Source organism: Coptis chinensis, chromosome 8 (assembly GCF_015680905.1).
Source record: "Coptis chinensis isolate HL-2020 chromosome 8, ASM1568090v1, whole genome shotgun sequence".
Classification (NCBI taxonomy): Eukaryota; Viridiplantae; Streptophyta; class Magnoliopsida; order Ranunculales; family Ranunculaceae; genus Coptis; species Coptis chinensis.
In genome coordinates this window covers 4,760,209-4,778,285 of record NC_141463.1, presented here as the reverse complement: position 1 = coordinate 4,778,285, position 18,077 = coordinate 4,760,209, and the positions used below count along the sequence as shown (strand labels likewise).

General features: G+C 36.3%; 2 protein-coding genes and 1 non-coding gene across 3 annotated transcripts in view; 1 reads left to right on the top strand and 2 right to left on the bottom strand.

Annotated features, from left to right (window-relative positions):
* Positions 1-7,896: 7,896 nt before the first annotated feature.
* Positions 7,897-18,077, bottom strand: part of LOC147479469 (uncharacterized) — a 51,042-nt gene continuing 40,861 nt past the window's right edge. Inside the window, exons 4-5 of the mRNA XM_086578324.1 lie at positions 8,242-8,346; positions 7,897-8,120 (exon numbers count right to left, since the gene is read on the bottom strand). Of these exons, the coding sequence (XP_086434450.1) occupies positions 8,049-8,120; positions 8,242-8,346 (177 nt within the window). The 3' untranslated portion in view covers positions 7,897-8,048. The remainder of the gene's footprint in view (positions 8,121-8,241; positions 8,347-18,077) is intronic.
* On the top strand, positions 10,903-11,025 carry LOC147479473 (U6atac minor spliceosomal RNA). The gene has a single exon (XR_015207150.1). It is a non-coding gene; the product is annotated as a U6atac minor spliceosomal RNA (small nuclear RNA).
* On the bottom strand, positions 11,563-14,858 carry LOC147479472 (putative F-box/kelch-repeat protein At2g29800). The gene is made up of 7 exons (XM_086576148.1): positions 14,610-14,858; positions 13,077-14,388; positions 12,920-12,981; positions 12,464-12,500; positions 11,962-11,968; positions 11,813-11,861; positions 11,563-11,717 (listed from the first exon to the last, which is right to left on the bottom strand). The coding sequence occupies exons 2-7, from the start codon at positions 14,222-14,224 to the stop codon at positions 11,563-11,565; spliced, it is 1,458 nt and encodes a 485-aa protein (XP_086432274.1). The 5' UTR covers positions 14,225-14,388; positions 14,610-14,858.

The following is an 18,077-nucleotide window of genomic DNA, read 5'->3' as shown; positions in this document are numbered from 1 at the left end:
TACAATCTATTGCCCAATAATTGGTATGCATATATGATAATGCAAATGAAGGAAACAATGACATTAGGGTGGAGAAAATACCAGGCTCCGTTGAGGTCAAATGGTTTAGTTCATGTGTTTCAGGATCAATATCTCCATACTCTGATTTGAAGTGTCGATAATAAGAAGATATCTTAATAGTTTTATAAGGTGCCATATTGTCACGCCCCGAGACCCAACACCCATCCCGAGGACGTGGAATGAATCTCGAGGCAGACACCTATCCCGATTCTACCGAAATTTCGGCAGAGTTTTCTTTGTTTGATCGACATTCGTAAACCCTAAAACCTGTCATAAACCTGTCATAACCTGTCATAAACCTGAAAATCCTAACTACAACCTTCCAACAACCATATATATACAAACCAACCTTCTAAACAACATCAAATCCCATCCACCAACTATGTAAGTGTAACTGCTACTTAACTACATCAAATTTTACATCAAAATGGCCTAGCTCACCATATATACAACCAAATGAACTAGCCTCTTACTATACAACCAAAAGAAAAGAGCTATGCTCATTATATACAGCAAAAGAATAACCTAGCTTATCTCTATACAAATTCAAAATATAAACTTGACTCTGTCTCTCGTCAAGCATAAGGGAATCCTCCCAAATCCCCATAACCCTCATCGCTAGGGTTAGGAAAAGCCTCCTCCACAACTGGCTCGTCTGAAATGTTAAGTAGGATGAGCAAACAACTATGCCCAGTAGAAACGCACATAACCAATACATATTCTACTTATAGAAATCATTTGAAACATGCAGGTTTTTATAATACGAATCAAAATATCGTGACTATATACATACATCACTAGCTAGCATAAATCATATCGGCATGCTTCTTTAATATTCAAATATATCTTTCACAACCATCATACAACTACTATTGTGGGTCAGCCGATCCTATTAGAATGGTGAGGGCACGACCGGTACTCGCCCGATCCACACAGCAATCTCGGTTCAAGACTTCCGGTGTGAACCATGCAATCAAGTTTTCCCCGATTTTACCTAAGGCGGAGATGAAATGCCGTTGTTGTGTTCAGACACACAAAATCCCCAAAGCTTTTAGGGCTCGGGTGGGCCTGTGACCACGACCCCCATACGGCTGTCACCTAACTTTACGGTGGTCAACCGCTCGGCGATCGCAGAGACGCCAGATCCCGACACATCCGTGAGTGGACTAAACTCTCACTCCTCGCCTAAACCTCATCGAGGTAACATGTAACCCCACACAAGCTAATCACCATACAAATAAGTGACACGCATTGCAGCATGGTTATCTAGAAAAGTAGAAAAGGAATTCCCGGACTACATCCAGTGATGCATCCCTTTAAAGGTGGCCCACCACCTCGAAAGGTGTACACCACAGTTGGAATCCTAGAGCGAACTGTCGTCTCTGGAAATGCGACAACAATTCCTTCTTTATAGGAATTCACAGTTCCTTTTCTAAATCCCCTCGTGATAAACATAGTAATATCTATATATATATACTCGTATTACCGATTGTTTTCAAATACTCTAGTTACATATCTAGTTTTTCTTTTAAAACTGTTGATTATATAGGTGTGAGTTCCTGGATTTCCCGAAATCGAGTAGAACAACCTATGACTCCCAAACGGGCCAGTCATAGTAAATAACAACCGATGATTCTCAAACGGCGAATCATCGTAAATAACACAACCATCCCGGGAACAATCCAGAACCTCCCACCTAGTTACAAACAACCGGGAAATCCTTCCCCAAGATTACAAAATCCATCTCTCAATATTCCATCGAGGACATGGGAGACGAACTTTTCCCCAAAACCAGTTTTCACTTTTAACCAGAAAACAATCCCTCGCTACCCCCGATTTTACAGAAAACCCATTTCACGCGAAAGCTATATATATATATAGTTTATAGCGAGGAAATACAATGCAAAACATGAATATCATATATACATGCATGGTTGATACACAACTATCTATTTCCTAGTTAAACAATTCAAATCATGCATGAAAATAAGCAGGCTATATACTGGTATGTAGGTTCCTACCTTAGCAAGCTCCTTCTCCTCAAGCCCACTTAACCAAATCGAACCAGCTTAACCGAATCCAACTCCTATAAATCATATAAGCCCAATCGTAAATCTATTAGAACCCGAAGAAGACAATTAATATTTCCTTTCAACATAAGTCGAGAGAAATAATTACTCGTTGATTATATTAACCACTAAAGTAATTATTAACGTACTACCCTTCTAGTTACCAAAAGTTTTGTTCTAGACTGCTATAGGCCACCACAAACCGTTACAGAATACCGACAGGCTGCTGTCAGGCAGTCTGACTACAGGCCATTTCCAGTTCTTACATATATTTTCTCAGTAACTTAACCCCTTTAGATGCTTCGTATTCACTCTCCTCCCATCCCACACAATTTCCATTTGTAATAAGATCCCAATCCAATTCCAAATTTCCACTACAACCCATTCCACCCTCCTCGGTTCATATCAAATCTAATTACAATTACTGTCGTGTTCCTTATCAATCGTGCATTACTGAATCAAATCCTAAACAAGTTTAGATTAACATAACTTCTTTAAATTAAAGTGAATATAGCAATTCTTACCGAAAATCGCCAGTTTAAAATCGCTCCTAGCTTGCTGCTCCACCAAAATCGCTCCACTTTGTCTCCTCCCACAGCTGCTGTTGACCTAACAACCACCCAATTTCAATCATCCTTCATCAATACAACCAAATAGAACGAAATCGAGTTCAAATTATTTGATTGAGGCGAAACTAACTCACCTCTTATCTCGATTTCGCTTCGGTATGCTCGAATTCACTTCTACCCCAACTGCCACTGCCGAAATACCACACCCCCGTCCAATATTTCCATCAATACATCCCCAACTATTGACGTCGAGTTCAAACTAGTTGTTTGGAACAATTAAACTCACCCGGCAGCGGCGGTACGATGAAATTCACTGACCTTTCGCGAATCCCGACGCAAATCCAAGAATTTTCGAATCCCCACTCTCGCGTTTACTGTTGTGGAGGATTGGGCGTTCGAATTGAGGTTTTTAATCACCTAATTTGAGAGAATTTGAGTTTCTCTCACCTAGGGTTTAAAGGATGCGAATTGGGGAAGAAGAGGTGCGATTTTTGTTTTGGGCCTATTTTTGTTTTGGTGCGATATGGTCAAGGCCCAAGCCCAATGTGACCCAATTGGGCTTAAGGTCTTAATACTCCTAACCACCAACCCGTTTGACGTCGCGTCGTAATCATTTTTCCGGCCCATCCCGCTAAATTTAATCTTCTATATTCTATCTCACCGCAGGCTATAACAATAACTCACTCATGCGTGTAAGCTGTTACTCGTGCCAGCTTCGAACGCAGAAAACCGCTAACCGCCATTTTTGGTCAAATTTTCGTATATGGTCGCTTACCTAACGTGACTTAGGAGTCGGAGTTAAGTTTCATCCAGTTACGTACGTTAGTTTGAAAAATAAACCCGACGACCAATTTACATAAATGACCCTAGATTTATTATTAAATTTACAAAAATACCCTTAATAATAATTCAGGACTTTACACATATCCAACTCTTTATGCATCGGAACGTGACAACAAGGATGTTAAGCTCTTCAATTGCATTCAAGTAATTTCAATTTTAAATAGTTGGGTATTTGTTTTGTTAATTATATTATTAAGGCTTTTTGAGTGATGGGAAATGAATTGTTTTGTTGCAGAAAGGACATCAAAATTCCTAAGAAATGGTGCCAGTGTTCGTTTTGGTGTTGGGTCTTGGTGAACTCTAACATCATATTGTTGCTACTGCTGGTCTTGGATTGCCTTTTACCTGCTTGAGTCAGATTTTCTACTTCATAGATTACTTTATTGGTGATCCAAAAAACCGAGTGAAAGCTGGATAGCTTATTATAGATATATAAAGACATTGCTCAATGAGGTGATCTATCCATTTGTTGTATCTACAAGTTTTCATTGGTTCAAAAATTGCTCTATTGCACACCTAATTGTGGTTATCAAATGAAAATTTGAAGAGTACGTCTTTACTGAAAAAAGCTCTTACATTGGCATTGCCTTTCACAATAATGCATTTATATCATTAATTAATCTTTATTTGGCACAGCCTTGTGCAGTTCTTGCACAATTTTCTTTTAAAGAATCAATGAATCTGTCGGATTCTAGAGCAATAATGAATAAACGAACAGGAGAAAGGAGCACAAACGAGGATTTTTTCGATAATGCATTGGATTATTTCTTAGTATGCTTACCTGCGCTCAGTTTTGCAGCTAATGGAACACTTAAGTTCTTCAAAGTTACAAATTACAAAATGGGGTAAACTCAATAACTTTATTATGACCAAAATTTTAGTTTTGTTAGATAAATTGGGATCTAACTAATTATTAAAATTCTTCACTAAGTCTGTTTCAGTAGGGTTAATTTTTTTTGCTGATAGTGAGGGTTCAAATTGTGGTTATATGTTGTTTTTGTTGTGAAGAATATGATGGAAGACTCCTCTAAAAGGTTCAACTTGCGTGTGTGATGTGTTAACCAGAATCTTTAACGTAACTTTGACCGTACCATTTTACAAGTTACTATCCTAAGAGCAAGTCAAAAATGAAATTGGGACTTCTCTTGCTTTAGGAATTGACTCCACGATTTTACCATGCAATATTTTGAGTTGCATTCTAATGTAAACTCAAATAAGAATAATTAATAGAAAATCGGAAACTAGATCCAAATGTATTGAACTAAACTTAGAGAATAATTAATGGGGAATCGGAAACTGGATGAACCTGAATTGAGCTAACTTCAAAGAAGAATAATTAACGGAAAATCGAAAACTAGATGTAAACACATTGAATTAACCTCAAAGAAGAAGAATTAACAGGAAATCGAAAACTGAATGTAACTGCACTTAACTAACCTAAAAGAATAAGAATTAAGAAGAAATCGGAAACTGGTTGCAAATGCATTAAACTAATCTCAAAGAATAATAAACGGGAAATCGGAAGCTAGATGCAACTGCATTGTACTAACCTCAAAGAAGAATAATTAACTAGAAATCAAAAATTAGATGCAAATACATTGAACTAACCTCATAGAAGAATAATTAACAGAAAATCAGAAAGTTGATGCAACTATATTGAACTAACCCCAAAGAATGATAATTAAAGAAAAATCAAAAATTGTATGCAAATACAATTAACTTAACTCAAAGAATAATTAACGGAAAATTGGAAACTAGTTACAACTGTATTGAACTAACCTCAAAGAAAAATAATTATCGTTAAATTAGAAACGAACTAACCTCAATGAATAAGTAACAGAAACTGGTTACGTTGCAAATGCATTTAACTAACCTCAAATAATAATTAACGGGAAATTAGACTGTGAACTTACCTCAAACAATAATTAACGCACAACTGAAAAATTGATGCAAATGCATTGAACTAACCTCAAAGAAGAATAATTAACATAAAATCGGAAACTGGATGCAACTACATTGAACTAACCTCAAAGAAGAATAATATAATTAACAACAAATCGGAAGCTGGATGCAAAAAACTGGATTCAACTGCATTAAACTAACCTCAGAAAATAATAATTAACGGGAAATCGGATACTGGATGCAAACACATTGATCTAACCTCAAAGAAGAATAATTAACGGAAAATTGAAAACTGGATGCAACTTCACTTAACTAACCTAACCCAAATACAAGATTCAGTATCAAACAAGAAAAAATTCACTCCAAAACACCTATCCACCACACATCCACCATCTCTTTTAACTAGTGATTAACTATGGTTAATTAAATTTAACATGAAATTGGAAACTGGTTGCAAATGCATTAAACTAAACTCAAAGAATAATAAACGGGAAATCGAAAACTGGATGAAACCGTATTGAACTAACCTTAAAGAAGAATAATTAATAGGAAATTAGAAACTATATGTAAATGCATTGAACTAACAAAGAAGAATAATGAACGGGAAATCAGAAACTAGATGTAACTATATTGAACTAACTCCAAAGAAGAATAATTAACGGAAAATTGGAAATTGTATGCAAATATAATGAACTTGACTCAAAGAATAATTAACAGGAAACCAGAAACTGGATGCAATTGTATTGAACTAACCACAAATAAGAATAATTAACGTGAAATCAGAAATTGTATGCAAATGCAATTAACTTAACTCAATGAATAATTAATGGGAAATCAGAAACTAGATGCAAATGCATTGAACTCTAAGCAGTTAAAATCGGTTTTTGGAACTAATTGATCGAGGAGCGATATGCGATTAATCGGCGATTTAATCAGTTATATCAGATGTATATATTTGACACTTTCAAAATATATAATAATATAATCATACAAGATATTTCTAAATAGTTATCCGAGATGCAACAAATAATATCAAATTCTCATAATCATATCTAACCAACTCAATTTTAGAGTACTACAGAGATGACAAACACAACAATTATGTTAAATATTTAAAGGAGAGAGAGAGAAAGAGAGAGTATAATAATTTGTATATTTAACATTTGTTAAGATGAGAAAATAAGTAAACTCTTAGCTTTGTGTGTTAATTAGGTTCCATTATTATTAATATGATTTAAGAATCTAATTTGTTAATTTTATATATTTTTTTGGTTGGGAAACCAATATTTTCAATAGATTTTTTTCTCGGGTTAGTGAGAAATCGGTCATCTCGGCCAATTAATTGGTCAATTCTGTGATTAAATCAGTTCAGTGAGAAAAAGTTTAAAAATCGATAAAAACTAATCAGGTTACAAGTGATACGCGATTGATTGGTGATTAATCGGCCGATACAACCGATATTGATAGCATAGATTGAATTAACCTCAATAAATAATTAACGAGAAATCAGAAACTTGATGCAAATGAATTAAACTGACTTCAAATAAGAATAATTAACGCGAAATCGGAAACTAGATGCAAATGCATTTAACTAACCTCAAAGAATAATTAACGGAAAATCAAAAATTGAATGCAAATGCATTGAACTAACCTAAAAAAATAATGGATTAACTAGTATCCTCCCCCCCAACTAGATGAGCCAATTAGGATTCCCCATAAACACACGGTCAACTTGGTTTGACTATTAATTTTTAAGTCAAATGGCTGAAAATGACACAATTGCCCCCACCTAATTAAAATTGAACATTTTTTTAAAAAAAAGAATGAGTACATTTAACGGTCAAAAAAAGTTGACCGTGTGTTTAGGGGGGAGACCCTAATTGGCTATCTAGTGGGGGGGACCCAAAAATAATTAACAGGAAATCAAAATTTGGTTGGAAATGCATTGAACTATTTTCAAAGAATAATTAAGGGGAAATCATAAACTGAGTGCAAATGCATTGAACTATCTCAAAGAATAATTAATAGAAAATCAAAAACTGGATGAAAATGCATTGAACTACCATCAAAAAGAATAATTAACAGAAAATCGAAAACTGAATACAAAAGTAGTTAACTAATCTCAAAAACTTATTAATGGGAAATAGAAAATTGGATGCAAATGCATTGAACCATACATCCTCAAAGCTTAGTTGTATTATTTATAGTTTAATTGTATTATTTACTCGAATGTCTCCACAAGTATAGTTTTATATTTAAAATTGTACTTAGCGTATTTATTTTCGTATGATGGATAATACATTGCTATTCAAGTAGTTTCATTATGGTCTTTGTTTTAATAGACATTCTCACAAAACTTCTATCAAACTTTTATTATTAAGCAACTAAAAAATGTAAAAAAGTTTAATCAAAGGCAGTGAGGTTTTCACTTTGCAAGAAATTTGGACAAATAATCAAATATTATATTCATATATCTTAGCTCTGTAGTGGCAAATATTTTTTAGAATAATTTAATATAGGAAAGCTAATTATGATTCAGTAGCAACAATTATTTCTTCATTATCCTTAACCAAAAGACTAGATCGTTCTTTATTTTTTCCGGTTTTTACATGGCAGGTGCAGGGCCTTTCTCACTCAGCGAGCGCATCAACGAGTGTCCCCTTCCCCCCCTCTGCCACTACAAAACCATACACAACAATAACAAAAATTCAGTAAACTTTCCAAATCATGATGAAAGATAATAGTAATATTACTATAGTAAATATACATAATGAGTATTATTACAAAGTAATACTTACATAACTTCGAGGATGGGTCATTTGATACGGATGTTCTGTAAATTCAAAAGTCGGGTCCTTTTTACAGTTGTAATCAGTAGGTCTCCGAATCTTCAGTTCAGCACCCTGTTCAAATGAAAGATCAATCAAATGAGCACCTAAATAAAACATCCAGTGAGCAAATATTAATGTGGGAAACTCTTGAAACAATTATGCATCAAGTACTGTTCTAGCGTTGTATACTTCTATTGAATAGATAAGCTGTTTTGTATGAGCTATGCCTCAAACAGATTCAGCCTTAAAATAGTTCCAAACTCCTATAACATGATGAAATAGAGCCATGAATTAGGAAGCAAGTGTGTTGCGAGTGAAGCACAAGGCAACATGAGTTTTTCTTTCACTTTTTCCACTCTCTTTCATGTTTTTCCATTTACAGGTTTTAGTAAAGCATCAAAACTTCACTGTACTAGCGCAAGACACAATTCATTTTATAAGTATATGGAAGCAGAAAATTAGTGAAGAATATCTACCATGTAGATGTTCCGTTATCCATGGTTGACCCATGGATCAGCAAGCTATGGCTTTGTGCCACGTATGCCATATAAGATGAGGTATCCTCCACCAGAGAACAAAACATGAAACGTACACTGTCTTGTATCAACGAAAGAGAAATGTCTTCTGGGCATAATATGCCATATATAAGATAAGATATCCTCCACCAGACCACCAGAGAACAAAACATGAAACGTACACAGTGCCTTGTATTAACGAAAGAGAAATGTCTTCTGGCCAATCTCTTACGCCATAAATGTATTGAATCAGCAGAAAGCCAATGGATCAGCTATGCTTAAGTTTTCATGACCTAAAACTAGGTAAAGTTCCACTCCAATAATAAGCAAAACGACATGGATATCTTCCACTTCTCAATACTTTCGAAAAAAAAAGAACACAGAAGAGTGAAAATAAAACCCAGTAGAAGGCACCACCAGGCAGTAAAGATTACTGAGTGCAGCCTCAACACCTTTTCCCAATGAAAACTAAGCACTATCATGACAAGGATAACAGAACAAACAGCACCAGAGCTCAATGGCCAAATAACATCTAGGGACACCCTCCATGTGCGACCACTGCTTATACCTAAGAGCATCTTTGACGTCCTAAATCAAGTAAAACAATCCATGAACCTGTGACTGAGAATCCCATCCTCAGATCATATACCCCAGAAAGTCGTGAAGGGAATAAAGTCATGAGAGGTAGCCTAGAGGAAGCATCGATTTGATAAAATCACCCGACCGACTCGGGACAGACCCAAGTCAGGACACAAGAGCAGTACTGTAGTTTTATATATAAAGAATAGGTTTCCATGTTGTGGTGTAATTCATTTTAGGAGAGGATTTTAAACCAAACTAAGCTGGGACAATGTTCTTTAGCCCGACTCTCTGTAAATTATACATGTTTTTCATAACGAGAACTAGCGATCAATGAATTGAGAGGGAAGTTTTGGTGAACATGATCCCCCTAAAGTGGAGATTACGCTCACGGCTCACCCAATAATAAATAAAAAACTCATTCGCATGTCTAACATGAATAACTCATTCAAAATTCTTGGCCTACGGAAAATCATATATTGTAACTTTGAAATCAACTTTTGAGCAGTGTTATCATGACGTTATGGATGGAGCACGCAAGGTGCAAAGGCTGCTATCGCCATGCGGCACATGGAGCGCCTCTTACTATGCGTGGCACAAACCTAATCATACAAATTCACATTGCCTGATAGAAAACTAAATATAGCAACTGTGTTTTTTTATTGCTCGGTATAACCATAAGGATTTTATTAATAGAGTAATTGTGCAACACAAATGTCATGCTACATAAAAAAATTAATCCATTATCCATTAACTTAGCAGACTTGACAATTATAAAATTTACCAAAACGAGTTAAAAATTGAGCAACAACAAAAATTCCCTAATTATTAGTGATGAAACAGATATGGGTACGGGTACCAATACGGCGACACCGGTATGGGATACGATATGCTTTTTTGAAATATTAGGATACAGATACGGCCTATTGGTATGGCTAATTAATATGAATATTTTAAAATATATGTGTATTCTGAAAATTATGTTAGTAGTTCTTTGAGTAAAATTAGTCAGGAACATGTAAAAAACTATTATAACACATGTTAAAGTAAATACAGCTTGAAGCCTCAAAAACAATTTACATTTCAATGGAGTAGAACTATCGGATTAGATCTATTTCAGGGATTCTAATACCCTAGAAGTATCCAGTACCCGTATCAGTATCGTACCCGACCGATACAGGTGCAATGACATTTTAGGAGTATCTGTGCATCATAAGTGAAGAACTGATGATAGTTCAGTATATAGGCATGAAAAATCATAGTTACAATCTTACATACTAGACACACAACTGACAAATAAGCACAATTTACTTTTCAGAATAATCATAAATGAAGACACAATAATACGGTGAAGAACTGGTAAATAAATCTTTGACAGCATACCAAGCAGAGAAATTGATGTATTATTATTCGCAAAAGCAAGAACAATGAAGAACACCAGTGTAAGTTAACCAAAATAACACATAAAAACTAGGTTTCAATCTTAGAATTAGAAGAATAATTCTTCTCAAAATAATAACTAATAAGAATTATTGTGTTCGTAGAACGAAGAGACGGTTGGCATCTCCTCTGACAAGGACCGGAACAGCCTTTGGGCATACTTGTTACCACACAGGGTTAAGGCTACCCACTTCGGTGGATCTTACCAATTTTTTTGAAAAAAAATAGAATAATAATGAAGGCTTACACGCCTTTATATAATAGATGAACTCCTACTTTTAATTGGAAACCAATAGCAACCTACTACATAACTTATTCCTGGATTCCACCACTAGTCCTAATTAAATTTTTTTAAGTCCTAATTTAACTTGAAAAACATAAAAATAAAGAAGCTTATTACTAATTTAACACCAAAAAAAGTAACATGCTAGTTCAATATTTATGCTCCTGCATCAAAAATAGTATCAAGGATTTTATGATATAATTTCAAGATGGCTTTTCCTCCCTTATGCAGTTATGCCAAGTAGAAGTCAGCCCCCTCTGCCGAGTGGATTAGTTTAAACATATGTTGATAATTTTACTTTTCATTTTAAGATATAAAAGGTCGGGTCAGAAAGTACCTTTACAGACACAAAGGTGACCGCTAGTCTAGCCTAGGGTTATATTGGTGTATTTGGGTTTATTATCCTAAAAGAATAGTTTCTGGCTTGTTTCCATGGTGTCAATATAATTTCATTGATAAGCACAAAAATAACTAGAATCTAATAAGACGGATATAGGAATCTGCCAAATCGCTCACCTCAAACAAGCTTCCATTTAGCTCTAGTGCACAAGAGGCTGCTTGTTCAGACCTCATTTCTACAATAGCAAATTTCTTCTCTTTATCAACGTAGACATCACAGACAATGCCTACACGCACAGATGCAAATTAAGACAACTGATGACTTTTAGATGAGAAAAGGAAAAAATAACAGTATACGCTTAGTTTGGAGGAGTAAACGGACCTGAATTACAAGAGCTGGTAATAGAATCATTGAAGAACGTTTCAATTGTCTGCTTTTAAAAGATACAAAGAACAAGTAAAAATTTAAAACACTCATTTATGCAATAGACAAGAAAACCCTTACAGAATATACCCTAGATAAAAAAGAACCCTCACGCTGCATGGTGAAAAACCATGGTCTCAAGAACAAAAGTACAGGTGTCCCACTGGGTAGAACACCTTTTTCTTTATTAGTGATTCATTTATTTTCCGGTCAGATATAGAGACACATGCGAGTTGCATAATACACACACACACACAAAACAGGTGTGTAAAAGAGATACAGACCACATACCAAGACAAAACAAAGCGATTGTTTAGTCTAAAACTAGTTTATTTTAGAATTTAGATTAGATTCAATAACCTCGAAACCAAACCTGAGGGTTCACAGAAGAAAAGCCCTCAACATATACTCTGCGTGCATGCCTTGTAACCTATATGGAGATCAAACACACTTTTAAACATAAACAATAAACTCGTCAAATGGTGAGTGCCACAACCAACGGAAAAGTTCCGAAATGACTCAGACACTAGAACATTCTTAACAGTTTGATTAATCAAAACACCAACGATTTGACAGAAAACTAAATTGTTCTGAGCCTCTGAACCTCACGAGGTCCCATTTGTCTTTAGCATTGTTTGTTGATCTCCTGTAAGCAACACGAGACCATATATAACAATTTGCATAAAGGCACTTTTATAATAAGTACACATGGTCAGGTTAAATGAAATTACTTCTTATAAATACACTTTAAAAAGTACTGCATTGTGTAAAAGTCCACTTTGCAAATGCTGTGAACCTCAAGTTTATTTAAGATTTTGCATTTTTTGAAGAGCTTAATTTTAGGTAATAACATGCCAAATTGACAGACCTTTTTTCAATTGATTTAGGAGAACAACCATACTACAAAACGTATAACAAAATAATCCACAAATCATAGATAACAGCAAAAATTAAATACCATACTGATGATAATTTATGCAGTCACTATTATATAGTAAGACTACCACAAGCATATTATTCCAATAACTTCATCCAGCCACAACCAGAGAACAAGTTCACACCCACCTGACAAGGAACAACGAACAATAGCACCCAATTGTCTATTTTCAGAATGAGTTGCTCTTTTCCTGTAAAGAGAAACACATACAAGACATTAAAATTCAACAATAACTATTAGACGTGACCTGGCACAAAATTGAAAGACAAAGGCATGAATACTTACATTGCAAAGCAATCAAAGACATCGACAAAACCTTTGAGGAAATAGTAATCACAGCGGTCAACAACAGCATGCAAGAAACCGTCTCTCTCGTTGACATGAAACTTCAAACAGTGAATACGATAATATTCAACACAATTCACATCATGGGAAGAGAAAGTCCCTACAAGCCAGACCATGCATATCACTCCGTTTCCCAAATGAAGCATATGTGTGTATCCTGCTCGACGATCGTGAAGATTTATTGACTCGACGGCCTTTTCTAAACCATGCACGGGAATGAAGTCTTGCCCTCCCTGGACTAGATCATAGGCATACAATTCCTTTTGAGGCAAACAGAACATGTATAGACGGTCATCTACAATAACACTTCCACCCCCGTTCATATAGCAGTCCTTTCTTATAGGCAAGGTTAGATCATATTTCCATAAATGAGTAGATACATCAAAAAAACACTCACATACGCCATTATAGAACACAAGAATCTTCTTCCGTTTTTCATAAACTACAGGAGTACCAACCCTACTCTTTGAAAGGTTAATAACCTTTTCAGAAGGATAAGGTAAACCTTCCCACCTATTTGTAGCCGGATCAAAAACCTCCGCCCACGGCTCCCCGGTTAGTTTAGCAAGAGAACCGAATACATAAATTTTCCCATCCAAAACAGCCCTGGCAGCCGAAGACTTGCCACCGTACATTGCAGTGCCCACACTCATACTAACAGTCTTCCCAAAAGAGGGAGTGTCAATGACCTGGACAGTCGATGACGGAATACGATGATCGTCAGGCAGCTGAGAATCACAGTCAAGACCTCCAATAATATAAACTTTAGAGTCTACTGAAACACATGTAAATCCATAAAGAGCTTCCTCACAAGGAAGCTCGAATAATAAACAAGGGCAATATTTTATTTTACTTTTACTACTACCAGTATTAAAGGTTGGATTTAACTCATACCAGCGGTAATCACGTTTCATATTCACAACAAGGCACACACTCAGCTGGTCTTCCTCTCCCCCTACGGTGTTGCCAGTGGATACCTCCTTCAGTGGTCTCTCAAGAAAACGACGACGTTTTTGTCTAAACATAAACAGCACATCAGAACTCAATTTCAAAAACACTACCAAATAAGAAAAAGTGCCACAAATCATTTCCCTAACCTGTAAAGTCCCATCCTTTTAACAAGATTAGAAATCTGCTCATAATCCCTTCTATCTCTTTTATATCTACTAATTATCTCTTGGTCTTGTTCGCTACTTGATAGCAAACTAAGTTTCCATTTCCATTCATCAATGTTAGCCACGGAGGACGACCCCTGACGCCAAAATCATAATTCTAGTATCAGAAACGCCTACACTTTAATAATTTCATAACAAAATACTACTTGCAGACCATAAGTTCCGCTACACTATAAGTCACATTCTCACATTGTAACACAACACTAAAAGTTCTCATAGCTCAAATTAAACTAATTGTACTAAATAGCAATAAAATTCAGGTACTACAATATAAGTATATAGTGAAAAAAGAAAAAACCTTTTGGTTATCGAAATCACATTCATACTCATCATCAGAAAACTGCTCAACAAAAACTTCTTCTACTCAACCAAATTGTACTCCTTGTTCTGATATTTCCGGTATGAAATTTTCAAGTATGAAGTAAAGAAGGTGAAATGAGAGTGAGATTTGAGAGGTTCGAAATACATTTTTTGAATTTGAGAACAAGTGTTAATCCGGAATGAGTCCCGATCAATCTCTCCTGCTTTCATGCGCGTGAGGGCATAATCGTCCACTGGAAGACAGATCTCACACCAATCTCTAGACACGTGGCTGTTGTTGAATAATAAATAAAAAGGAAAAAAAAAAAAAACGTTTCTTTTTTTATCACTAGTATCCGTGCCGTGCGGCATAGATCACTTCGCGCGCCGACGCCAAGATCCACCCCTCGTGACGGCAAGAAAATACGCTGGCGGCTTTTCCGGACGACCCAGCGCATCCGCTCCACGTCAGACGGCCATGGATCTGGCGGCAAAACCCAGCCCAAGTCCACCAACTTAAAAGCCCAAAAGGTAAAAGGCCTAAACATAAAAGGCCCATCCCAAATAGTTATAGTGTCCATTCACAAAGTGTAAAGGGCCCAATGTTAAAAGCCCAGCCCATGTAGCCTTTGTTGACCAAATGGTTATGGAGTGACTTAACAAAGTTGCACACACCCTATCATCTTTTTAGATTCTCCATGTCATAAAATTAATCCAAAGGTTAGGGAGAGGTGTGGTTGGTCCGACACCACCCTATTTTGTTATATAGATAAAAGGGGTGAATGATTTTCTTTTGCCAATTTATAATCTACAATAACATTTAGTTAATGATAACAGTTATAATATGGAATTAACAATACCGTTTTAATCAAGATGAGACTAAATTTCGCAAGTAATATATTATTAAAGGAGAACAAGATTAGTCGAAGACAAAACACTTCGGTGTGAGCGAAGTCGTAGATCAAGAAAACATGGAGTCGAGGGAAGCCACTAGGGATCTACACTCCAAGTGGCGCCCAAACATTTCTTTGTTTGTTCGGCGTGTGTTCACAAGTCGCCTCGCTATTTATCAACCGATAGCGAGATGGATAATTCCTCACCTCCTCTATCAACTAATAGTCACTTGTTGAGTTCAATTCTTTTCGTTTGTAGTGCATAGATCGATGGCGAGGATTGTTGAATAATCCACCTTTTCTTGTGCTTCCTAGTGAAGTTATCCCCCCGACTAACCCTCGGTAATCAATCATTCACGGTGTTACAAGGAGACCATGTCGAAGCAAAGAAAATGTGTTGTCGTAGTAAACATCAAATTAACCCAATTCACACCGACTCAAGTGGAAACTATGTAGGAGGAAAAACAATGGTTGAGATGACTATGTCGGATACTTTCCACAACCCATTAATCGACCGCGTAACAACAACGACATCATCACCTAAATCAGCTAATATTCAGACCAACTAAGGCTCTTCTAACTTGTTTTATAGCCTAATCAGGTTAAATCTACTATGATATTCTAAGTTTTTATTCCATGCATTTCCCACATAAACTTCGCCCCCAGACCTTCCACATTTTCTTCGTCCACTTGGTCCTTGCTATACAATCTGGAAAACAGTCCAAAACTTGAATCATTATTCACAGCTTCTTAAACACGGTACAGTAACAGCTGCATTCCCTCTATAGGAAATTTCATTCCTACTCTAGAATATCTTTTTAATGAACCTCCAAAACCCAACTGACTTTTTTTTTTGGCTAAGTCGGCAGTAATACTTCTATAGATAGATAAAGAAGGATATACATTGTGATCTACTGACACAAAACTCACCTTCTGGGTAATGTTTATAGATACATTCCACAGTAACAAGTCAGACCTCAAAACAACACTATGCTACTACAATCAAGAAACCTATAATAGGTCAGATAGGGTATCTCCCATCTGTTCACCCATATAGGTTTTCCTATTACAACTAACATGTTCATTGTTATCCAGATTTGCTCCAAACTTAGCGACTTTTTTTCCGCTGACGAAGTTTAGTTCTCAGAGTTTTGTTGTCATCCAAATGGCTTGCAACTTCTCTTTGCATTTGTTCCACCTAGACGGTAGCTCCCATGGTAAGTTGTTTTTCCCATAGGCGTCTGCAAAGAATGCAAAAACAAGAGAATCACTCTCAATCGTAGTTTCCGACCACCTTTGTTCAATTAAGGTGCTCCACACTTTCTAGAATAGGCTCAGAACTTCCGCCTATGTAGTTGGTCCGGATCCCCAGTTTCTGCATATAATCGCCAAAAATTTACCCAAATAATTTATGAAACTAGCACCAATCCCCGAAGACCGAGGATTACCCCTAGAAGCCCAGTCAACATTTATCTTTACAACACCTTGTTCAGGTAAGTCCCAGTAGCGACTTAATACTCTATAGCAGATTGAGTTCTTATGGGCGGACCCAGTTGCTAAGAATGGTATCATCTCTGACATGATAGCTATTGCTTTTAGAGAGTCTAAAAGCCATTTGTATCTTGTTTCTAACCATCCTCTTGCAGGTTGCATTGTCAGGCGCCTTGTTGTCATAGACTACCATGTTTCGGTGCTTCCATAGTATAACCATGGAATTAACAATACATGCATCCCATAGCTTTCTAATGAGAGGACTCCTGCCCATTGTCTTAGCCCTTGCTTCCAGTGCATTTTGAAAGTTGTCTTCAAGCCCATAAAGTTCTGCATTCCAACTCCATAAATTCTTAGCAAACTGACAATGCCATAAAATGTGATCCAGGTCTTCTTCCTCTTTACATCCACAACAACATTTAGAGGCTAGATGAACACCCTTCTTTCTAATGCTAGTGTCAGTTGCTGCACAATTATTAAATGATTTCCATGCCGTGGCAGAAGTACTAGGGTGTATACTAGCATTCCAGACCAATGTATCCCATCCAACTTGAGTCTCTTTTTCTCTAATCTGTTCAAAAGCTGATGCGACAGAGAACTTACCCCTTATGTCTGGAGTCTGTATCAACTCATCAAGTTCACTGGGGTAGCAGGGTGGGAGCCGAGCAACATTTGCTTGATCCAAAACCTGTTGCACTTCAGTAGGCATTTTCCAATCACCATTAACAATGATCTGAGCTAACTTAGACCTGCAACCCTTCAAAGTATCATCAGTCAAAGCCATGACTTGCTGCACTGAAGAGTTACTTGCCCAATTATGCCGCCAAATGTCTATCTTTTCACCATTTTCAATCTTTCACTGATATCTGCAATTAATCTCTTCCAAAGCCCACTTAATACCTGGCCAAATTGATGTCCTGGCCGAGTATATATTTAATTACATTACCATCCCTTGTCAAATATTTACATCTCATAAACTTTGCAAAATCATCATCTTCTTTTGAAATATTTTTTTTGATTGGTCTTCTTTTGAAATATGCCAGGCCAGCTTCATTAATAAAGCCTTGTTCACTTCTTGGAGT

Coding starts and splice junctions, on each gene's coding strand:
- LOC147479472 (XM_086576148.1), bottom strand. CDS start 14,224: ATGATTTGTGGCACTTTTTCTTATTTGGTAGTGTTTTTGAAATTGAGT. Junction 12,982..13,076: donor GTCTTTGATTGCTTTGCAAT/GTAAGTATTCAT, acceptor TTCTCTTTACAG/GAAAAGAGCAACTCATTCTG. Junction 12,501..12,919: donor TGTTCGTTGTTCCTTGTCAG/GTGGGTGTGAAC, acceptor TGTTGCTTACAG/GAGATCAACAAACAATGCTA.